General features: G+C 47.5%; 1 protein-coding gene across 1 annotated transcript; it reads right to left on the reverse strand.

Annotated features, from left to right (window-relative positions):
* Positions 1–279: 279 nt before the first annotated feature.
* Positions 280–23,902, reverse strand: PPRC1 (PPARG related coactivator 1). Its single transcript, XM_083615191.1, has 14 exons — positions 23,679–23,902; positions 15,573–15,713; positions 14,876–15,028; positions 13,763–13,864; positions 10,256–12,959; positions 9,580–9,633; positions 8,172–8,232; positions 7,838–7,905; positions 6,000–6,864; positions 3,652–3,789; positions 2,810–2,876; positions 1,516–1,637; positions 1,204–1,355; positions 280–677 (listed from the first exon to the last, which is right to left on the reverse strand). Exons 1-14 carry the CDS (start codon positions 23,784–23,786, stop codon positions 574–576), a joined length of 4,839 nt encoding a protein of 1,612 aa, XP_083471317.1. The 5' UTR covers positions 23,787–23,902; the 3' UTR covers positions 280–573.
* Positions 23,903–24,139: the final 237 nt, after the last annotated feature.

Raw genomic sequence — 24,139 nt, forward strand, 5'->3', positions numbered from 1 at the left:
ACTGTGGTGAGCCTACATTCTTTATAGCCCTGGAGAATGTAGACTGGGAGAAACTAGACAACAAGCAGCTTCCGCAGCCCCACCCACAGCCACCTTACAGCCCACCTGTGGCTACCACAGGTTTTTAAGACAACAGCACAGCCTAACTTTGTGTGGCACCCGAGGTGACCCCTTCGGACCTCGATCAGATGAGCTTGATTTCACCCTGAGGCCTTGTACCTTGCCTCCTCCAATCCTGCAGTGACAGATACAGACAGACAAAAAGTAGGAGACTGGGAAGATCTATGATTAGAGTTTATTGTCTGCATAGTGATTAAGTGGACTGAAGGCGGTTGATGTTGTTTTTCCATTCCTGTCCCCACTGTTAGAGAAAGTGTCCTTCCCCTTAAATAGTCCCTAGAAAAACAGCCAGGATAAAAATTGTTTATGGGATTTTTTTCTGTTATATTTCATTACAAAACCACGCTGGACATAGCAGCTAGGCCCAAGGGGCACCTGCCCCTGCAGCCAATCTGAGGTAAGGCTGGTGTAGGCAGATGCCTACCGGGCAACGTGAGCCCGAGAGAGCCAGCGTTACCTCTGCAGACTCCGCTGAGCCTGCTTCAATAAGGTGTCGAAGTCAAGGGAGTCAAATTTGCTCCTCGCGGGAGCAGGCTCAAAGTCATCTCGGTTTGAGTCTGAAAAACACAAAGACAGTCACCGGTGAGTCAACTAGAATCAGCAGCCAGAAAAGTGCACTGGAATGGAAAGGCTGACTAGGCCTCTAGCCACCTCTACACTCCCCCTAGCCTGTTTGCCCCAAGAAAACTCTGGAATCAATTATTCCGAACTCTTCTCTCCCTCCCACCCTCTCTATCACACACAGGTCACGAATATACGGGGCTGTTACTATTACGTTATCCATTTTGGGTTTTTATGTTGAAAACCACCCTGTGATCTTTGGATGAAGGGCGGTATATAAATTTAACACATAATAAAAGGCAAAAATCAGTGCCAAGCTAGCTGAACCTCAACTGACAACTCCATTACCCAAGATACTTAAGACCAAGCTTCCTTTGCTGTGTTGAGAGACACCTCAATGCAGGACTGACATTGCACAAAGAAAGTTCCAAGAACTTGGATACTCCTGTTTGCTCAATGTCTCAGAGAAAGTTCATGGCAACTGCGTTTAACCCAAACTCACAGTCACCTCCACGGACTCACCCAAGTCGGCGTAGTTCCTTTTGCAGAACTGCCGGCGTCCTCCAAAGCACAAGTCAAAGGGCTGCTCATCAGGGCGTTGCAGTGAATGCCCACCGTCTATGGCAGCAAAGGCATCTTCAGCATAGCGGTACGTCACAAAGCCATAGTTATCCCTGCCAGATAGGAAGGGCAAGGAATTATGATTCTACAGCTGGGACCAGCCAGGGGAAAAGCGAAGGGCCAGAATCAAACACCCCATCCTCTTCCCCCCTCTTCCAATTAGCTCCATGTAGCAAAGGAGGTTGCCCAAAGGAAGGCTTGATCCTCTCTTACCCCTGCTCCCGGAAGTGGAGGGTACATTCCTCAATGATCCCAAACACAGAGAAACGGTGTCGTAGTTCTGAACGAGTCATCCGGCTGGGGATCTTCCCAATGAAGACAACACGCCGTTCTTCCTATGCACATAATTGAAGGAGAGAAGGGGCAGAACTCAGCCACAGTTCTATCAAGCAATCATCTTCCTCCTGCTAATCCACTTGCCCCAACAAGAACACTCACCACAAACTCATTTTTAAATACAGTATAGATTCCCCGGCTTACTTGTGCGAACCACTGATGGGGAAGTCATGGTCCTTCAGGATGCTAATAGAATATACTTTCCAGCATCAGTGGGCGCTGCCCATCCAAGAGCAAAAATCTGGAGGGCCACAGGCTTCCAAAACTTGTTCTAACCCTTCCCATGGTGCCTCTGTGGATCACTAAGAGGAGGGCTACAGCTTCTCTGGAAAGTGCCGGAGAATTTTGGGAAGGCCTCATGTTCACTCTCTATGTGGTGAATGTGTTCATGTGCTCTGCACATGAACTTCCCCACTGAACAGAAGTCATGAGCTGGTTTAGCTACTATGTAAATACCAACAACTATTACCTTTGTTCATGCAAATCAACTTCTAATAGAAAGTGCCCCAGGACCAGGACCTCACTTGGAAGTTTGCCTAAAGGGCTAAGACATTGTCAGGTTTTCCTCAAGGGAAGGGGAAAAGCCCAAGTAGGTGCACATTCCCAAGGTAACTCAACCATTTGTGTACCATATCCAGGGAAAACCAAATTCGGCAACCAGCATGCTTTTTTGCTAACTGAGTGCATCTGTTTTTATTTTTTCCTCTTTTTTTTGCAACTCTTGTTGTGTATTTGCCTATCTCAACAAGAACAAAGACTCTGAAGAACATACCAAGCCTAAACCAGCCACCTCTATGCCTTCTGAGATTTCTGCAAGCATGGCCCACATACTGTCAAGGTCATCTCTGCAGCTCAAGAAGTAGTTACTTACTTTTTTTTTTTTTAAGCAATTGCTTGCTCAAAAACTGCACTTCTGCACTGTATTAGCACTTTGGCAGTGAGGAAAGTTCACTGTCACTTAAACAGGCTAGCCTCTCCTTATCCTTGGATCAATGGAAAAAGCAGAGCTGCCTGGTTCTGGGGAAAACAGCCTAATAGCATTAGGTTGAAGAAAGTGTATCAATTCCAGAGCAGGAAAGCGACACATGGTCTTACAATGACCATGATTAAGGCAGCCCCCTGTGATGTAGCTGCCCTAACTAGAAGACTGGTATGCTGCAGAAATACTCACTATTGCACGGTCTTTGTATCTGTTTTTCTGCCTTTGGTAACGCTCACGGGAGCTGCTGGAATTGTATCTGTATGGTTTAAAAAAAAAAAAAAGAAGTCAAAGCAAAGAAGAGTGAAAAAAGTGAAATGGTAGCAGAAAGGTAGGAGCAGCTTGATTCTTCACTTAGGGAGATATAGCCATCATCTCCTGGTTTTAGCTCTTAGAGAAGAATGAGATGTTCCGCGCTGCAAGCAGCTTCCAAGAGAGGGCGAGGGGAGAGAGAGAGAGAAGTACACACACAGTTGGGGTCCACTCATGTGGCTGGTCAGTATAAAGCTAAACACCCCACTCGTTGCGAAGGTGGGGGGGGGGGAAGTGCCACACAAAAAAACCTGCAAGCTGTTTATCAGGTGACAACTAACTTGTGAAAGTTGGCGCAGTGGTAAGAATACAGGCAAGACCTGGAGAACCTAGGCTGCTGTTCAGCTATGAAACTCAATGCAAAAGTCACAGCACACTTTACTACACACGAGGCAAAAAAAACACACCTCTGAGCCCCTTGGAGGAAGGGCAGAATACTAAGGTGCCAAATATGTGGGAAGGGTTCAAGGTTTCAAGAAAGGAGAATGCAAAACTACTTCACAAGGAAAACCCATATGGTGACTAAAAAAAAGCACAAAAATGTATTTAAAGCATTTCACGTTATTTAATGTGGTGAAACAGAGAGGGAGCCCAAACTCAACATAAAATATTTGACTTTACTTTCATATTAGAATTGCTGGGGTGGTGGTGGAGAAAGGGGAAGAAGACAGATTATCTATCCCACTGTTCAAGAGAATAAACACAAGTGCTGCATGTCTCACCTCTTCCTTCTGTGCAGAGAGGGGGAGCAGGAGGATGATCTTGAGATGTAGGAGGAACACGAAGAAGACCGGGACCTGCCCCTCGACCGACTCCAGGAGCTCCCACAGGAAGAGGAGCTGGAACTTCGAGAATGGTACCTGGAGTGAAGGAGGGAGCCCAGTGAGACCAGCAGCTACACACACTGTGTGTCCATGGGAGTGCATGCAAACACTCACAGGAGCTCCCCTGAGTGACCTTCAGCTTGTGCAACCTGCTTGCAATGGAGCTTCAGCATGCCTTCTCTCCCAAGGAACAAGGGGTTCCCAAGACAGAAAACTTTGTGGCAGAGCAGACTGTGACACCTACTTGCATTTGTAGAGGTCTATCCAAAATATATTGGTCAAATGTTCACCCTAAAACATGCCCAAGACGCTTTAACACTTGTTCTGTAAGGGACTGGAGCTTAATAATAGGGCATTTGCATTACATGCAGAAGATACCCAGTGAAATTTCTAGCATCTAAAGTAAAAAGAAATCAGTTAACAGGAGATGGGGAAAGCTACCCTGGAGAGCTACTGTCAAGAATAGACAATGCTGATCTAGATGGATGAACAGGAAGCTGCCATACACCAGGTAAGACTATGTTCAAGAAGTAACTTACTGCTAACAGTAGAAGTGCAGGATATGCACAGTGGAGTTAATTAAGGGCTGCATAGCCATTTCTATCTCACTACAAGAAATACCAGAAGTATGGCAGATGTTCAGGCCACTGTATTCCACCACAAATCGGGACGAAGGTTAATTTCTGTGCTTGGTTTGCATTGTGCAAGTTAAGGCTTCATATCCATCAACAGGTCTTAATACAGTGGTACCTCGGGTTACAGACGCTTCAGGTTACGCGTCTTAGGGTTGCGCACCGCACCGAACCCAGAAGTACTGGAACAGGTTACTTCCGGGTTTTGGTGCTCGTGCATGTGCAGAACCACTCATAAAATGTCTAATAAAAACACTTTGCGCATGCGCAGAAGCGCCAAATCGCGACCCACGCGTGCACAGACGCAGCACTGCGGGTTGTGAACACTGCGGGTTGTGAACGTGCCTCCCGCACTGATCACATTTGCAACCCGAGGTTCTCCTGTAATGCACCTGATCAAAATTTCTCCAGAGAGAGGCAATTAAGGAGAGAGTGCAACTTGCGCATCCGTTAGCCATGGACTACTGCCACCTATGCCACTGTGTGGCTAACCTTCCACTCCAAGGGTCCTGAACACTGGGTTTTTGGAAATAATTGAAATCTTAGGCCTTAATCATCATCAGCATCCATGTGCATTCCATAGTACCATCGAGTGAATAGACCAGCTGAGGGCTGGATATTGGCAGCTGCCTCAGGTAGCACAAGATGTCACTAGAAACAGAACTGATGGAAAGAGAAGCAGAGGTTTAATGAGCCCAGTTGAAAAGGTTCAGCAACCACAGGCTGCCATTCCTAGGATGGGAAGAGTCCTCATGGTGACTATATATCACATGCAAACTGAATTAGTCTGTGGCCCCTCTGTATAAGGTGCAGAACAAATTTACCAAGAAGGGTATCCAACTAACATGTCCCAGTAACAAAAGGATTTCCATTTAAGCAAATATGCTCCAGAAGGCTGGCAGAACCTCCAAAAATAAAATTAGGGGCATGGGGAGGCAGGGAGAAAGTCCTGTTGTGCAAACAGAAATCCCTGCGCTATCGGGATCTTGACTTAGCCCTGCTTTGGATTCAACCCAAAGGGACAGAAAGGGATGCTAGATGCACACTCATTAGAGCAGTTTGCAAAGCTATCCTCCAAGTAACAAGATACAAGTTGAGAAGTTTAGTCCAAAAGCTACTCTGGAAGAGAACCAGAATAGGCATGTAAAGATAAAGGTAAAGGACATCTGGACGGTTATGTCCAGTCAAATTTGACTATGGGGTGTTTTCCAGGTCATGTGACCAGCATGACACTTCTGGCGCAATGCAATATCGTGACGGAAGCCAGAGAGTTTACCTTCTCTATTGGTACCTATTTATCTACTTACACTATACATACATACATAGGCATGTATACTGTAGATAAGAGTCTAAGACTCGCTAAGCTAGGAAAGGGCCCAGCTATCCACAAGGCGAGCAAAGAGTGCAGTGGGCTTCCTCTTGGGCAACGTAGACTCCATTGCTGCTCATGTGCATGCAAAACACCCCAAGCCACCCCACAGCACTCCACACCCATAACTTTCAGCCACTACAGCTGCTGAGGGAAAAGGCACATAAAACTTCTGTGCCACGCAAGGGCAATTTGACACTCGGGGTGCCGAGTCTTGGCAAGAGGAAAGAGACTTCATCCCTCACCTTCGCCAGCGCTTCGCTGGGGGAGACCGAGAACGTGACCGAGAAGAGGACGCAGAGGAGGAGGAAGAGGAGGAGCGGGAGGATGAAGAGTCACTGTTGTCACTGTCTCCATCAGAGCTGGAGCTGAAGGATCGGCTGGCGCGGGTCCGTCTGGCGCGGGTCCGTCTGCCTCTCCAGGGCCCCTCTGGGGGACTGGCTGACTTCTGCCTGCCCCGGTAGCACCGCAAGGAGCGTTTGGAAGCCAGCCGCTTCTGCCGAACCTCTTGAGGCTGCTGCAACGTGGGTTCTTCTGCATCCCGGCAGGGGGACGCAGCCGGAGATAGCAGTACGGAGCACGGATCATTGCTGCCCGCGGACCTAGGTGTGCTAGTCCGGTGGTCCAGGGGCTCCTTTTGTGAGCTGGTGGGGCTGCTGTCCAACAGCGGTGACTCTGATGTGTCAGGGCTCGAGCTGGCTGCAACAGGATTAGAGGCTTTGAGCTGCTCCCGCCCAACATCTCTGGGATTCTGGCAGGCAGCCGCCGTGCCAAGGGAGCCAGCAGGGTCCAGTCTGACAGCAGCAGGGAGCTGGCTCGCAACAGGGGGCTGATCTGGCACTTCTTTTGCCACGGCTTTGATGGGCTTTATTGTTATGTCAGAGTTTTGCTTGACGTTCCACCGGGCACCTCCCTTTGGCTGAGCAGCACCAAGCTGACAGTAGTCATGCTCACCAGAGCCGACGTGAACGGGGGCTGCAGCTTTCCGGTGAGGCTTGCTCAGGGATTTCGTGAGCCTGACGCCTTTGGTGGAGCCAGCCTTACCCAACAGGGAGACGGCCGCCAGGGGTTTCCAGAGCTGGTGGGGCGGAGTGGCTGGAGGCGTCAGTCCTGCAGAGAGACAGAGAGCCCTCAGGAGATGGAAGAGAAACCCATGTGCACAGCACCCCTCCCACCCTCAAAAAACGTGGTCCAGGCAACTGGCCTTGTTGCCCCTCCTATGGGGGATGTAAAAGTTTTTGCCCCCAGCAATAGCCCAAACCAGCTCAATTTTGCAACTTTCTCCCAGAAAAAATTAAGAAGTCTCCATCTTCTTGAATAGGGTATGCGGCGGGTAACCTTTTTTTTTTTTTTTGTAGCATTTCCTTCCGGGCAACCTTCCAGGGACCGTATCCCAGTGTTGGGCAGAGCCAGAGATATAAGTGGGAAGAGCAACTTATGCAACTTTTACCACTGCACAGTGGGCTACTTTCTATTTACACACCCTTCTCTGCCCCCCAACTGGAAAAGCAATATACATTTTCAAAGTTTGAGGACACATTACAGCCAGAGCAAAATAGTTTGGGGTGTGAAACACAAGTCAGTAAGGACTGTTGCCTGGGCGGAGTTCCAAGGGCCACACAGAGAGGACTGAAGGGCCACATTCTGCTTCCCCATGCTGTAAACTCTTCCTATTTTTCCTAGGTCTTTGAGTGAATTGGTTGACCCCCAGGCAGTTTACCTTTAATGTAAATTTCATGCCTTTGCATTTTGACGGCAATTTATAATTACTCAATTCTTTTTCTGCTTTTTAGCTTATGTCTTTTCATGTTTATGAAAACGGTGTGTCACAGTTGCCCCATCTACCTTCCCAAAAGAGCACCCTTCCTCAGCATGAACAGGCCCCTCAGCAAGAGCTCAAAAGAGAATCTCAGGAATGCATTTTTGGGTGCTGAAGAGATGAGGCAAATTAGCTCTGCCCTTAGCACTCACTTCACCTCTACCCCACACCACTCCTGGAGAAAGAGCGTGTTGAATTTCCTGGCATTTCAGTCTCAGGGAACATCTCTCAGTACAGAAAGAGCTTAACTCTAAGAGCCTTCACCTGCAACATTGGTGAGCTCTGGTGCCTGAAGCCGGTCCACCATTTTCTTTTCCTGCTGTGCCTCAGAGCTGAAGGGGAGAGAGAGAGAAAGGCCTCTATTACACACAGAGTGTCCCACACGATCAGGAATCACCTAGTCAGCACATGGAGCACTGAAACACCGCACGCTTGGTACTCCTTAGCAGGTTATCATGCAACTTAGTCCAGGATGTGCGTGCTCTGAAAAGCAGGTCTCTTGCCACCAGTGCCTCCAGAAATGCAGTGCTATTTGTCAACCAAGCGGAAATAATTGTGGGTGGGAAGATACCTGGTTAGGACCAAGTTCTGTACTCACCCATTGTTCCCCAAAGTCACATTGTCCTTAGATTTTGCCATACTAGGAGCATCCTTTTTGGCTAAAAAATAAAATAAAGCAAAGCATTATTCACAAGCATTTTTTCTGAGCACAAAACTTGCCTATCTTTTCTGGAGACCTAGGTTGTTTTCAATGAAAAACACATTCACGCAAGGCAGTGGGCGCATTTATTTTATTTTTACATTTATATCCCATCTTCCCCTTCCAGCAGCGCTAAGTAGCATACATGGTTCTCCCTTCCCCCATTTTATCCTCACAATAACCCTGTGAGGTAGGCCAGGCTGGGAGGCAGAAGCTGGCCCAAGGTCACCAGATGAGCCAGTGGGGAATTGAACTCTCATCTCCCGGCCAATACTCTTAGCCACTGTACCACACTGGCCCTCAGATAGCTCTCTTCGTTTCCACAAGAAGTTTGGTGCTTTGTGGAAAGAAAGTGCAAGGAAGCCTGGGATTGGCTGCCACCTTCATGTGATACACAAGGCAGTCAGGCATGTTTGTGTCAGCTTGCATTTCTTAGTAGAGAAAGTATTGATCTGATATGCAGAGATCTTTCCTATTCTGATTAATTCAAGAGGGTTCTGGAAGCTTCTCTGTGTGAAAGAAACAAGCAAAAGGTTCACGATGTTTGGGTTATTCCTTCAGAGAAGGCAGAGTATAGCTGGCTTAAACTGGTTCTGTTATCTCTTTTTTCAAAGTCATGCTGATTGTAATAGGAGGCCAGAAGGAGCCTCGGTTTCACTTTCTATTTCTATCTCTTTTCCTTCTGATGTGGTGTTCTGTATACAGTCGTACCTTGGTTGTCAAACAGAATCCGTTCCAGAAGTCCATTCGACTTCCAAAATGTTCGACAACAAAGGCGCGGCTTCCAATTGGCTGCAGGAACTTCCTGCACGCAATCAGAAGCTGTGGAAGCCACACTGGACTTTCGGCTTCCAAAGAACATTTGCAAACTGGAACACTCGCTTCTGGGTTTGCAGTATATTCAGGAGCCAAAACGTACAAGTCACAAGGCGTTCGGGATCCAAGGTATGGCTGTATAGTGTTAAGGTTTAGACTTATTAAAGTTGTTGTAACTTTAAGTTAAGTCTGCGGCAACTGGATTTCTTATGGACAGTGCCAGTCCTGAGTGTATTGGATTTGTGACCATTATGCTCATTTGCCTTCAGTAGCGGTAAAGCTCTGCTCAATGAGATACAATTGCCTCTGGGAATCCTGCAACATGTTTAAGTTTTTACTCTGCTAAGTATAGGTTGGAATCTGCTCTGGATCAATATGGAGTAGAATTTCAACGACAGTTTTGGGACAGGCGAAGAAGCTGGAGGAGTGAACAAGCCTGCTGGCACACTGGTCAACGCGCTGAGCTGCTTGTCCAAATTTCGCAACCCACCTTCTGTCTTTTCAAATTGCTCTAGCAGGCTGGACAAATCAGAGGCTTCAATTCCTGAGGGGAAAATGATAATATTAATGCATTGTGTACACTCGTTTGGGCTTCGTAACTTCTCAGAAGAAGCTTCACTGGGCGGCCGGAGAAGCAGGCTCCCCACAATTACCGCCTGGCCCTCTTTGCCAGCATCTTCAAAACACTGTCTTATGAGCATGAGAGGGAGAAAGACAGAATATGTAATTACTTAAGCATAAAACATAGAATGCAGTTGTTTGGAGCAAAAGAAAAAAAGGGGGGTAAACAGGTTGCGAACACGTGATGAGCTAGAAAGAGGACTGTCCGCAGGCTTTAAAGCAGGGCTTCCCAAAGGGATTTTGACCTCCTGAAGTGAAGGGGTCAAGAAATACCATGGGGCAGAAATAGGAAAGGAAAATAAGTTTGCAAGATATAGTGCATAATTAGGAACTATTAGCCTCCAATAGATATGGCCTTCCTTTTCCATTGAGGAACCTCTAAGAAGGGGATCCCACCATACAGGTCTATGAGCCCACCAAGGGGACACCCTGATCTGCACCCCAAGTTCTGTGTCCATCAAAGGACTGCCTGCCATGCCATTCTTGGGCCACAGATGCCATTTAACCCTCTCCTCCCCCCAAACCTCAGCAGCACAGCCACTCACCAATTTCATTGATAAAGGCTTGAACAATGTCCTCTTTACAGCTGCGCTGTGCAGTGTTGATGAGTGGTTGGTACTTCCAAATATGGGTTGTTTTCTTGGAGAGCTGAGCAGTTTCATGCACCTTCTGGGGCACCAATGATGCTGGAGAAGTGGTTGCTGTTGGGGCAGCTTCCTCAGCACCCACCTCCATTGCAGTTGGCACTGGCAGCTTTTCTGGCACTGAGGCAGCAGGAAAGGAAGAATGTTCTTCTTGCGACCAGGAAGCAGGAGGCGCCTCTTTGGCACCTGAAGCTGCAGTGGGTATACTCAAGGTCTTCTCCATATGGTCAGAGAGCACAGGGGCCTTCCCTGAAGGTTGTAGCACAACAGGAAAGGACAGCTCTTCTATGGGCTTCGGGGCCTCCCTGACTTGCTGGGAAGGAGGTGCAGAATGGGGTTCCCCCAAAGACTGAGGGCTGGAGCCCTTCCTGGCACAATGAGCCAGTGCCGCTTCCCCTGAAGGCTCAATGACTGATGGAGAAGGCAGCTTCCCCTGAGCTACTTGCCTCCTTGGGTCAGACACTCTTCTGGGGTCAGCTTTGATGGCAGAAGGGACATGTGCCAGTGGAAGCTGTGTAGGCAGGCTTGGTTTCTCACTGGCTGCCAAGCTTTGCATTCTGAAGTGAGAGGGCTCTGGCATCAAGGCTGCATTCTGGGGACCAAGCGCCCCTTCGGAACAAGATGGTGCAGGCAAACTGCCAGCCAGGCACCCCTGATCCCCGTAAGGGATGGGCAACATTGGATGGGGTACTGGCATGCCCGGCCAGTACGGTGGCTGTGGCGCCCACTCGACAGAGCTGTAAGGGGGGCCTGGGGCTAAAGGTGGCAAAGGAATGGGTGGGGGAGGCCAGGTCGGAGGGGGCACAGGAGGAACCATGTGGAAGACAGAAGGGCGGGCCTCAGCAGCAGGAAGTGGAGGTGGCAGGCTTTGGTAGGCGGCTGGCACAGGGGCAAAGGGAGGCCAGGGAGGCACAGCTGGTAGGAAAGCCCCTGAGGCTGGGGGCAGGAAAGGCGGAGGCAGCGTTGGAGGCACCTGAACCCCAACAGGGGGAAAGGCACAGACTGAGCTGGGCAGTGGGGACGCAGCAGGGAGAGATGTGGTAGGTGGTGGTGGAGGAGGTGGAGGAGGAGGAACAGGGCTCATACAGCCATGCTGCAACGGAGGAGCCACTCTTGGTGCAGAATTTGGAGCTGGCATGGATAGAGGCGGGGCACTTGCACTGCCAGCTGGGACAGGAGCAGCGGAGGAGCCAGTGGGCTTCTCAGGGTCCTTTGCCAGACCAGATGAAGCAACTTTGGAAGGCAGCGGTGGGACCAAGCAAGGAAGCTCAGCCAGTTCTGTGGGGAGTTCAGGAAGGCTGGGCCACTTGCTGGCGCTCTGGTTCTCTGTGCTGCTCCTAGAGCTCCCATCGCGAGGCTGGCGCTGCTGACGGCGCTGCCTGTATTCGCTCAGGCTGAGAGGCCTGGGCTTGGCTTCCTTCGGGGGGCAGCCAGCATCCTCATTACTGGGAGGCTGCCTTTCAAAGTCTGCAGTACTGCTGGGGAGCTGCTGGGGAGCTTCTGGGCCAGCCACCTCATTCGCCAGCAGGACAGGCTCACTCGGCGCATCCCCCTCCTTGTGCTCAGCAAACCGCAGTTCCTTGTTGCATGGCACAAGTGGGGTTTGGGGCTCCAGTTCCTCCATCTCAATGTCCGATCTTTCCACTGTATGGTCTGACCGGCCTGAGAGCAACCTGCCCTGCTCTTCCCCTCCAGTTTTCTCCATCTCCTTCTCTGGCACAGGGTGGCTTGGCTTAGTCCCAGCCTGCTCTTCAGTACAGACAGGAATCGGCCCACAGCTTGTGGCCTCTTTGCGCCCCATTCTTTCCTTGTTCGATTTTCTCTTGGTGCACATCTGGTCCTTTGCCAAGGCACTGCGCTTTGCTTTTTTGTGTGCAGCTGAGCTAGGTTCAAATATATGATCTTGATCGTCCATTGGGTCCTGAGCTTTTGCCCCCGGATGAGCATCTTCTACCCCTTCTACCCTGCCGACATCTTCAGCCCGCTTGTCCAGGTCAGGCTCTCCGTCCAGGCAGGCAGCCTTGGTGCTGTCATCAGGTGGTAATTTTTCCAGGGCAGGGTCCAGGAGTGCTGTCCCTTCATCCACATGGCTAGCTGTGCAGTTGTTCTCAGTTACGTCCTGGATCTCTGTCTCCATTCTCTGCAGGACCACAGGGATCTCCATGCTCTCTCCACTCTCAGGCACCACCTCCAAAACAAGTGGGCCGGCAAGGAGCTCCTCGGCAAGGGGCCGGTTGTTAGGACTCAGGCACACTGTGAAAGTGGGTATGCAGTAAGGGTGCATGGACCTCACCAGCTCACTGAGGGAGATGCTCTCTGGGGCAATGACACAGGGACCATCACTTGCAGGTGGGTTCGGTTCCGCCTCCTTCATCGCTGATGCTACAAGGGTCTCCTTCACACCTGCCCCCAAACCCTGCCTGCTGCTTGTTGTGGCCGCTTCCTCCTCCTCCTCTTCCTCCCCATCACTGCGCTGCAGCACAGGCAGCTCTCGGTCCCTATGCCTAAACAGCACCCGCTTGGTACTGGGCTTCTTTGAAGCAGCTGAGTCGTTGTGACAACTTGGAGGCAGTCCCAAAGGGAGGCTGGCAGTGCTGGCTTCAATCTGGAGGGGAAGAGAGATTATGTAGTAAAGCTCCTTGCAGGTATTGATGATTTTGGGAGGGGGGAGACGTGATTTCCGACTCCTTTGCTATCTCACCAAAGGATGCTTAATAAACTCTGACTTGAAAATAGAGAGATCCCCTGCTAGAATTACAGTGGTACCTCGGGTTCCAACGCTTCAGGTTACAGACTCCGCTAACCCGGAAGCAGTACCTCGGGTTAAGAACTTTACTTCAGGATGAGAACAGAAATTGCGCAGCGGAGGGAGGTCCCAATAGCTAAAGTGGTGCCTCGGGTTAAGAACAGCTTCAGGTTAAGAACGAACCTCCGGAACGAATTAAGTTCTTAACCAGAGGTACTACTGTTTATTAGTCTCTTAGGGTTGCCAGGTCATCACCCAAGGGGTGCTTTTACTTATTTAAAGCATTTTTAAATGCATTTGCGCCTTTCATAGCTATGTGAAAGACAGCAGCTAAGCAAGTGGCATTTCTTCCATTTCTGAAGTACTCTGGTTGCAGAGGTTGCCCTTACTCGGTCTTGCTAATTTGGAACTCAGCTCCCCCTCTATGTAGCCCCCAATCCAGGAGAGGCCATGCCAAAGAGGGCTTCATAAATAACCTTGATATAAGGCACAGATAGGTGCAGGGAAATATTAGTTTAATATTTAATTTCATATATTTTTAATACACTGCTTGATTGTAAGCCTCAAAGCCGTTTGCAAGATAATGTAACAAATGGTAAACCAGAGAGATAAAAACTGGGTTGCCCACTGCACAACCCACCTATTTGGTTGGAACATCTCACCTTCTCTGTCACAATGGAGCAAAGTCTAGGCTCCTTTAAGTCCTCTATGGTGTGGAAGTCTTGCTCAGGGGGTGTCACGGACAAGCTGAGAAACCTCTGAAACTGACAGAAGGAGAGTAGTTTGGAAAGCAGAAGTAAATTCAACTAAATCTGAAAATGCCATGTGAAGCGCTCCCATTTTACCAGCGGAAGCTGAGCTTTGCAAGATAGCAGCCAATCCATGCTTGCCTGGGGTGCATAGATTGAGGAATCTTCTTCAAACCACATTTAGCATCTTCGCATGTTTCCACCCAATGGCAAGAGAGCCCTTTTAACACTACCTAGCCACCTCTTAATGCCACAACATGCGCACCAGAGGGCGCTCTGACCTTGCAGAGTTCACAGTGTGCTAGACCCATTACATTTGGATGCCAACTTTGAAGAGGGATCCTTGCCAGGATTTTCTGAATGCGTGTACTGATGCACATGCCTGCCAGGAAGAGGCAGCTAGCCTGGAGAAAATGATGTCACTATTGTCAATGTATAAGCAAAAAATAAAAAAGACGTGACTGTCCAAAGAAACTTCATCATCAAATGCAGATTGAAATGAGATCACAGGTGAGAAAAGGGCCTCCAGAACTTCCATAAGGGTGAAAAGCATGGTCCTGGAACTGTGACACAACCCACAAGAACACCAAATGCTAGCAGCTAAGAACAGGATGCTGTTGTGTGTATATAATGACGACAGCAATAAGCTGGGGAATTTTGGAGCTGAGTACCAAGCAAAGTATTAAGCAGCTTGGATGCCCAGCCTATGGGAGACGTTTCAAGCTGAAGGAAGAGGAGGATGGGGTCATTCACATCCAAGTCTCCTCTTGGGGGAGAAAAAATATATACTTGTGAACTTAGTTGAGATTAGATGAGGCAAACTCTGCCAGGGTTCAATCAGCCTATGGTATTACAAAGACAGGATCAAAGTTACATTAGCTTCTGTCAAACTCATATTTCATAATTAACCTTACCCGGGACGGGCTGCAATTTCAAAGGCGCTACACTGTTGTGGTAACCCCACAATTTAACTGGCCACACAAGAGAAGGCAAGCAAAATCTTCTGTCCCATAAACCATGTCATACCGAAGAATTATCACGCTCTCTGGGTGATGTCAACAATTCAGAGTCAGGAATGGTATCAAAAGGAGAGAGAGACTCGTCATCGGTGCTATCCAGAATATCTGTGATTGCAGTCAACAGGGAAAGCTCGTTCTCTACATCCATGCGGCCTTTTGTCTGTTAGGAGGTGAAAAACAAACCAAATTTGGAATAGACACTCAGTTCATATATGAAACTCAGGGATGGCCAATTTAGCTTTACCCAGGGAGAGTCCAAGGAAGGAAAGGAGCAACTCTCAAGCTCATTGCCAACACAGGCTTAACTCACCGAAAGTTACATGGAAAACAAATCAAGTAAACAAGCTGTGGAGGTCAAGGAATGGAATGATAACAGAGGGTTGCTGTTAATGGTAAACAGCTCAGATCTGCAAGATGAAGGAGCATTACCAAGATAACTTCACAACCAAATAAACACAGAATAGTTAGAACAATTGAAAATAAAATCCTTGCAGCTGGTTAACATTCCTCATACCATCCAAATAACGACTTCTGAAGCAGATGTGGGGAATTTAGATATTAGGCCAGCCAGCACATAGCCACTAAGAGTTTAAGGTCTATAAATCTCCCAGAGGGGGGTCTGAACTTTGAGCTTCAACGCAGGCCCACACCAGTAGGTTGCTGTGTGCTGGCCGGCTTTCGTCTCTCCATAGAGCAGACCATACCTCAGTCAGACTGCTGAAATCCTCAATGATGGAGATGACGGAAGAGTCTAAGTAGTCCTGCATCGTTTCCAGGAACTCTCCTGCTTCAAGGATGGTTTCTGCATCCAGTGATGTCAAATGCAAATCCTCTGCCAATAAGTACTGGGGTGAAGGAGAAAAAGGAAGAATAGATGAGGGCACAGAAAGCTGCTTGGGGGACAATGTAAGTCAATTAAACATTACCTGCTAGGTGCAGGTAAGAGCCTTCCTAAAAGTTGACTGTCTGATATTAATGCCCTCTCCTCTATTTCAAACACTAGTCTAAACAATCAGGTATCCTTCAGCATGAAGGGTAGGATATATATCAATTTAATGAAAAAAAGGTACACACAAAAGTAATTTATTGCATGTGTGGCACAAGCACCAGTTCTGCAGTTCTAAGCAATCAAGTGGGCACATATGGGGTGAAACACTCCTTCCAGTAGCCTTGTTCCAAACTGCTGAAGGCATTATATACTAACAGAAACTTACTATACGTACATATAGTACAATAACATTGTTTTCTCAAGTATTACAGAGCAGCTACTTGAAAGAAAAGCCTTAATGCCAATAAGGCTTACATTTTTTGTGTTGAGCTTCTTAAGAGGGAAGCAACACTGTATGTCTAAGGTAGAAAAGACCAACCATTCTGCAGTCTTGGAAAAACCTCCAAGGTGTGAAAAAACTTTTTCCCCGCCCTAGATCATATAGGGGAAACACATACTGGAAGAATTTTGCATCTCAAGGAGATGGGTTAATTGGTTTGTACAATTATTCTTCCTTGCTTCTCAGCACATCCTTCAGGACTTTCAAGGGCTTTCTTGTTTGCTTTATTGTTTTGACTTGCTGCTTGTGTTTCAAGGGTAAGTGTTGGCAGAATGTGGGAGGATCAGCTTGTGAGCAAGTTCACAAGGTTGGGTGCCTGCCAGGAGGAGTACAGCTGCAGAATTTATTAATTAGGCCAATGGACAGGGGCCAGCATATCTTACCTTGCAGGTGACGTGACATTCCTCACACCACCCAAATAATGACTTCTGAAGCAGATGTGAGGAATTTAGATATTAGGCCAGCCAACACATAGCCACTAAGAGTTTAAGGTATATTTATATAGCTCTCAGGTGGGATCTGAAATCTGACCTTCAATGTAGATCCAGACCAGTAGGGTGCTGTGCTGGCCAGCTTCGTCTCCCCATTTTCATTCTCATCAACTAAATAGGAAAGTATCTTATATTGTTTCTCTTATGTTGCTCTGCTTAAATACTGGTTTCAATGACTTTTATTTTGTATTGAGTGTACTATTTAATAAATCACCGAGTTTTTCTCCCCTGGTGTTATTTCCACTGACTCCCAAAGAACTCTTGCATTTGGCAAAACAGATCACGAGAGTCAGAAGTGCAGCCCTTTTCATCCAATAAATGTTGGATTCCTGCCCCTAAGTAAACTCAAGCTGTTTTGCTAATACCTTATCCTCCAATTAGGGTACCAATGTTGCCTTACTACCCAAAGCTAGCATGCACTAGGTCAGGAGTTGTGAGGCTCTCCAACTCCCATCAACCCCAGCCAGCATGGCCAATGGAATTTGTCTGGAAAGCACAACCTTGCTATCTCTGCACTAGTTTCTATCCCCAGTTGCCTATTTCCATAGTCTCTGTTGATTAGCCCACAGCATGGAACTTTCTTGAGTCAGTGCATGTTTGCCCCCCACCAACACATACACACAAAAATCAAAGAAAAAATGCCAAGCCACAAAATAAGGTGCAATTTGTTGCTATTGCAAGAAAGGTTCATATCATCCAACTGTGCTAAACGTGTTTTTGAGGAATGGATCTTCAAATATTCTAAGCAATGGAATTATCATATCAGCACTGGAATATTCAAGAGACATTTGCACAATAGAATCACCATGCTGATCTCTTGATCACTTCTCAAGGGCTAGGGGGTAGTGAGAAAAGACAGGAGCAGTCGCTGTAAATGCCTTGCCTTAAACAAGGACAACTATTTCAAGGTAAAGGCTAAGCTGGAAGAAAGCAGTGGTCTTCATCTATTTCTACATGACAGATTCTACAGGAGTAACATTAACTATGAGGCAGCATTCCAAAATCAGTATTGTCAGCAAATAAACATGCATGATCTCTGGGAGGAGCCACCCATTCTGACCTGGGAGGTATTTTCTGGCTGCTGAATCAACACATTTAAGATGGGAAACTTGCCAACTGCCAAAGTCTGCCTTCACTACTGGATCTGACAGATGGATATGGTGGGAATTCCATTTTCCAATGCCTGCCCCCTAGCCTTTAGGAAGACATAACTGCAAGAGAACGTGATGAGCAAAGTTATGGGAAACTATGACAATGAATGGATTACCTGTGGACCTCCGTATGCTATTGGACTCCCAGCCATTGTGGTCCAAAAATATCTATAGGGCTATAGGTCTCAACCCATACTGGACCTTGTTTAGCTTTGCAGACATGCTAGCAGTTTTACTGCTGCACCACTAAATCCCACTTCAGATTACAGAAAAAATGAAGTTGGTCTCATTCACCATAAGAACAACAACAAAAAATTCCATTAATGCTCCTTTATTTCTGAGGAATGTTCTCCGGATAGCATATTCCACTGCAGTCTAATATCAGCCAAGGAGCATTATAAAGTCAAATATGCTGTAACACACTGTACTACAAAAAAACCCTCTAGCACATGCATTCAGTGAATACTATTGCAGTCTGACATATGTTTTGCAGTAACTTGGGATCCTCCTTAGCCCCGTATATCAAACTGCAATGGGAACAGCAACGTTTTTATACTCTTCCAATGAACATTCTACAGGCATCACTCAACAAATCAAGGCATGGCCACCTTGCAATTAACCACTTGTTCAGAGTTGCAATCCTGTCCACGTAAGCAGTTTCCTACTACTTAACTGCACTGCACACACATGGATGTCCAGCAGGCAAGTTGGTAAATGTTATGCAATTATCTGTAAACACTAGGTCAATGGAAGGTAGCAGAGCCGGCAGGATAGGAGAGATAGGTAAAACTATGAAGCTGAAGACTAGCTTCTCGGGGCAAAGACTATTTTTGTTATGTAACTGTAAGGTGCCCAATGGTTGACCAAAGTAAATCTGAAGGGTAGCCTTTTGTTTTCTTTGTGTGTACATACATGGTTAACAACCAAGTCACCATGAGTAGCAGTCCGTGCTCTCCTGCCAAGGTAACAAATGCTAACATGGGAAGGACACTGTTCCTGGCAACTGAGAGATCACTAGATGAGATAATGTTTTAGAATGCTTTTAAGAATTGTTTTGTTGTAGATGTGTTTGCAGCCTTGGACTCCTTTAGGAAGGGCAGGATACTACTACTACTACTACTACTACTAGTAGTAGTAGTAGTAGTACTATCATCATCATCACCATCATTAACAATTTTCCGACATCAAGAAATTTATTCACAAATATATGCCTAATGCGCTGTACTTTCACATTACAGCTAAACCTTACTCCAGATGAGTTTCTGGAACAGAAATGTCCAATTCATCATCCTTCACAGAATCTATGATACAGGTGCCAGGAGCCACATGGCTCCTACCTTTTCTATCCCTGGTTTCTAACACTGGTCTCCCATGCAGTTGGGGTGGGGAAAAATAGGGAGTCACATGAACTGTTGCTCTTCCCAGATACCAAGCACAGAGATGCTAAATCCCTTCAGCATGCCTGTTATCATTTTCTCTGTGCTCTGCACTTGCATCAACTCAGTGGCAATGCCCCCCGGCCCCAGCAGCATGCAGGGGAGATCATTCTGTCTGGCCAGCTAGAATGCTGGTGCTGATAGAACATTCACCATAGTATGAAGTTGAATCCCACCCTGAGTTAATGCTTGCTAATCACCACCAAAGTTCTGCACCTCTCAGTTTGGTTCTCGTTTGTCAAAATTCCTGGTTTCCAGCCTGCCGTACTTTCTCATGTCCATTCCTCTGTGCAAAGGCCACCGTAACAGACTCTCTTACCTGTGGCAAGCTAGGGAAAGGATGCTGCTTCTCTACAAACAAGCACCTTCTGATCCATTTCAGCACTTTGATCCTACTGCTGACAGTACTTTAACTCCACCAAGGCAGGCTCATAAACACTTCTTCCTAGGGCCACTCCTTTTTTTGGTGAAGCAGGGCTAGTCTCAGGGATGCAAACACCCAGAGAGCAGCCAGCTCAGCTTCAGGGAGGGAGGAAATGTGCAGAGCTGGTTAGAAAGCAGCTATGGAACAAGTTCTAACTCAAAGCACGTTTAACCGCTTCCCTCCCTAGACATCCAGCTGAAATTATTGGGCTTTGCACAGCAGACTCTCACTACAAGGACTTGGCAATGCTCCATGAATACCTGGGAGCATTCTTTGGCCTGATGTCTCAGTCACCAAATTTTTCCATGACAGCTTCCCACCTAGTCAGCCAAAATTCTTTTCAGATGCAGAATCCAGAGCAGGGCTGCTAAACTGTTCCACATTTTCCACGTGGAGGAGTCTGCATAGCTAGCTTCTCAGATTCTGAAAATTCCCATGGAGTCGTCTGCATTGCTAGCTTCTCAGATTCTGAAAATTCCTAATCAGTTTAAGCTTGAAAATAACCCAAACAAGCTCAAGATAAGATGGTTTCACATGTGGGGGAGAGCATCCTGGCCTTGGATCTCCACTGTGGTCATTAACATCAACTGCTCATCTTTTGGTTGGGAAAGTGGATTTGTCTATCATCTTTCTCTGAAGGTCCAAATGTGGTGTTTTTAAGGCACTTCATAAACCGGCAAAAGGAAAAAAGTGAATTTCTCAATAGGACCCATAGCTCATGATGTCAACTGGATAGGACAACATCTTTGCTTGGATTAGATGTTTATAGGTGGTATCCAGCTTTCCAGTTCCACTAGCACAAGAGACTGTGGACCAGAACCCACCCCCACCATGCCTCCCCATGCAGTCACCAGCACACCCTCAAAGTCAGCTCTGGAAGGCTAGGATGGGAGACCTTACAAAGATGATTTTGGGGACAAGCAGGGCAAGGAGAAGGGGGGCTTTTTTGCTATGCAAGCAGAGTTCTATTTGCAGAGCACTGGGTACAACCCAGGCAGTTAGCTCAGTTGGTTAGAGCATGGTGCTGATAAGGCCAGGTTGTGGGTTCGATCCCTGTACGGACCAGCTGCATTTTCCCCTGTTGAAGGGGTTGGAATAGTTGACCCTTGTGGTCCCTTCCAACTCTACAATTATATGATTAACCCTTCATGTTCCCTTTCCCTGCTGTGGATTTCACAACTAACCTCTTCCCACCCCCACCGCCATGTGTCTGTAAATGTCACCAATGACTACAGAACAGTTTCCCACCATCAGTAGATTACTGTGGCAAAGCAAGTACCCTGTCACTAGGCCTGAGTCAATATGCTGCATGAAGAGCTAATCACCTAAGCGAGCATGGATGCATCAGCAGGTAAATTCCTGACACTGCCACTGACTGCAGGTTTGACCTTGCTGCTCCCTCAAACTGATGTAGGTTATGTTTGGTTAGCCATCAGGTCCCTGATTACAACGCCATGTCACCTAAAGCTGGATTTTCTCTCCAAATCCCTTTATAACTGTGGACCAGAGATGATGGGAGTTGGAGCCCAACATTCAACTCCCTAGAGAGCTACATGCTCCTCCTCCCTGCTATAAGCTCACAAGATCTTTGTCTATGCTACCCAGTGTCTTATACTGAACCTTGTTTCCAGATTTGCCTTCTCCAATAGACAAACATACTCCAGTTATATAGTAAGCCCACAACCTACACCAGGGTTACATTCCAGGGGTTGAACCTAAAGTCAAAATTGCACATACAGTAGTCAAAACACAATGGATTCAATGGCAGGTGGGATTGCCAAAGTCATTTTTCCCAGGCCTCTTTCTGCTCCCTTTCATCATCATCATCATCATCATCATCATCATCATCATCATTTTGCCATGCACATAAAGCTGAATGCACACAAGTTGTGGGCTTACTGTATCCTAATAAATGCCCCTATAAATATATCATACTTCAATTGTAATTTAACAAAAGTATAGATTATTAAGGAATTAACATTAAGAATACAGTGAAGGGAAATAGAAAACAAAAGAAGAATCCTTAAAGAGGATTCTAAAGAAGAGATGACAGGTTGAGAATTAACACATCTATCACTGTAATAATGTCACATATGTTATGAAGCCTAAAGTCTGGTACTTGTATCTGCTTAGCAGTGTGTTCTCCATGGTATTAGGAATATAGTAAGCTGCCTTACACAGTCAGACCATTCCATTGGCCCATCTAACTCAGTACTGTCTAATTGACCAGAAGTAGCTTTCTACGATTTGTGATAGGGTATGATTGTACTCAGAAAGAATTCATGAGCTTAGTGATCTTACTACACTGCAAATTTCAATTAAGATATGCATGAAGAATAGTGACAAATGAAAACCTAAGATAAAATCTTGCAAGAGAAGCCAAACATAGTGGTTCAGCTTCTGCAGATGAAAGCTAAGGAAGGCAGGTTCACCTACTACTTAACACCCTTTCCACTTCCAACTGCAACAGGCTGGCAATTTAGCAATATAAATTATGTTAAATGCATTTCCCTTTACTTCTCACTGCACAGACACACAAAACAACTAATTTATTTTTGCATGGTCAGGACAGAGTCTGCCATCACATGCTTAGTACATTCATCACATGGTATGAATGTGGTAGGAAGGAACTCAATTGGAGAAGAAGTCCAGCTGGAGTCCCAGCAGTCTTCCAGTGAACAAAATGCCAAAGCAGGCCACATGCACATTACTGCTATTTATCATTCCTAACATGGGCATACACTCTCAACTCCCATAAATGGCTTCTCTCTGAAACTGCTTGCTGGAAGCAAAAGCCATGCTCCAAGTGATTTCCAAAAAATATATAACCCAACACCAAGGGTTTTCAGGAATGCTGGTAGAATCAGATTCAGAGAACAAGAGATGCTAGATTGTTTGGAGCAGACAGAGGCATGCATGCTTGTAGAGTGCCTTCTCTCATAAGAATTGAAACTGCTGAAAGACTGCATCATCAAATGGGGCTGAACAGGATCAGCAAGTGGGTGGGGATGAACACACCCAGAAATGAAAAGCTTTGGGTGGGGGGTGTATAAGAGGAAGAGGGTGGAGTTAAGGCAGGCAAAAGCATCAGGGCCCATTTTTACATGAGGGAACGCTTCTCAGTCTGCAGCCAACCCAGCACATGAGAGACAGGGCTCACCCATCTCCAGAACAAGCAAAAAGTGCTCTAGCCCACATTGGCATGGGTGGAGGAGACAAAACGAGCCCCGCCCCGTTATGAAAGATAATGTGGATATACCACAGAAGAGGGAGTTTAAAAATAATCACGGGAAAGGGGCTCATTCTGAGCCAGATTTGATCAGAGCGATTCCTAAAAGATTCATATGCCACGACTAAGTGGGGAGGTCCTATTTCCCTTGCTTAAACCCAGGACCCCAGCCAAGTCATAAATACCCCAGTTCTCCACGGAAATAAGTCCAAAACTGCCCCAATGGTGGTCTAGGAGACACCCCCCTCCCGACAAACCCTAAAGATAGGACTAGCATGTCTTAGAAACCTCCAGTTTAACGTATCCGTTATGTCGAGGCCCTCGATAACTTTTTTTGTCGGGGGTGGAGGCCACCTCCAGATCTCTGAACTGCAGTGGCCCTCACCCAGCTCCCCAAAGCCCACCTTATGTCACCGTGTCACTCCTCTGGCCGCCACCGCGCGCCCGGGGCCCACGCGAGAAGCCTCTCGCAACTTCGCAAAAGCTGGAGCCAGATGTTCCGCGAAGCATTTCCCGCTCCTGCCCCCGAAGCTCCCTTCCAAGGGTACCCGTTCCTGCCCGGTTCCAGCGCTGCCTTCGCCCTCCTCGCCTCCCAACCCCAGGGCCATGCTAACCCCGGTTTCCCGGTCGTGCTGGCCGGTGCCACCTCCCTATGCCGGCCACGCCGCCTCCACGTGTCCACCCAGCGCCAGCCAAATCGGCTAGCCCAACTCTCTCCCGCCCGCTACCAGCCGCCAGACCCGGCCATTACCTGCGTGGAAGAAAGGCCATTGCCCGCCACGGGCTCCGGGCCCCCTCGCAGCGGGAGGGTTCCCCCAGCCCCGGCATGTCCCGCGCCGCCGCCCCACAGCGCCGCCATCTTGGCACCTCCTCGCAAGCAGTTTCAGCAGCCCGGCCGGCACGCTAAAACTCTGTTTCCCGGAAGGCAGCGCGGCGGGGAAGTGAGCTTTTCTTCTGGCGCGATGTATGTTGGGAGCTCCGTTCCCTAAAGCATCATGAGCGTTGTAGTTTCTTCTGCTGGAGGCGGGCTCAAACAATAATCAATCACTTCAGGCTTGCAGTAATAGCGCGGACATTCAGTGGTAACAGCATTGCTTTATCTTTGCATTGGTCTGAGGTAATGCTACAGTTTTTAGCCTATTTGTTATGCAGTTAAGAAACTGTACAGAGGAGAAATCGTTTGGCACTGGACTTCAGTGCAGGGTATAACTA

Source organism: Podarcis filfolensis (assembly GCF_964270895.1).
Source record: "Podarcis filfolensis genome assembly, chromosome: 5".
Lineage (NCBI taxonomy): Eukaryota > Metazoa > Chordata > Lepidosauria > Squamata > Lacertidae > Podarcis > Podarcis filfolensis.

What these genes read in the sequence shown, in the direction of transcription:
- PPRC1 (XM_083615191.1), bottom strand. Translation starts at nt 23,786, where the DNA reads ATGGCGGCGCTGTGGGGCGGCGGCGCGGGACATGCCGGGGCTGGGGGA. An exon ending in CCAGCGAAGCGCTGGCGAAG is followed by an intron (nt 3,790 to 5,999) that starts GTGAGGGATGAA and finishes CCTTCACTCCAG; the next exon opens with GTACCATTCTCGAAGTTCCA. An exon ending in AAGGAACTACGCCGACTTGG is followed by an intron (nt 678 to 1,203) that starts GTGAGTCCGTGG and finishes TGTGTTTTTCAG; the next exon opens with ACTCAAACCGAGATGACTTT.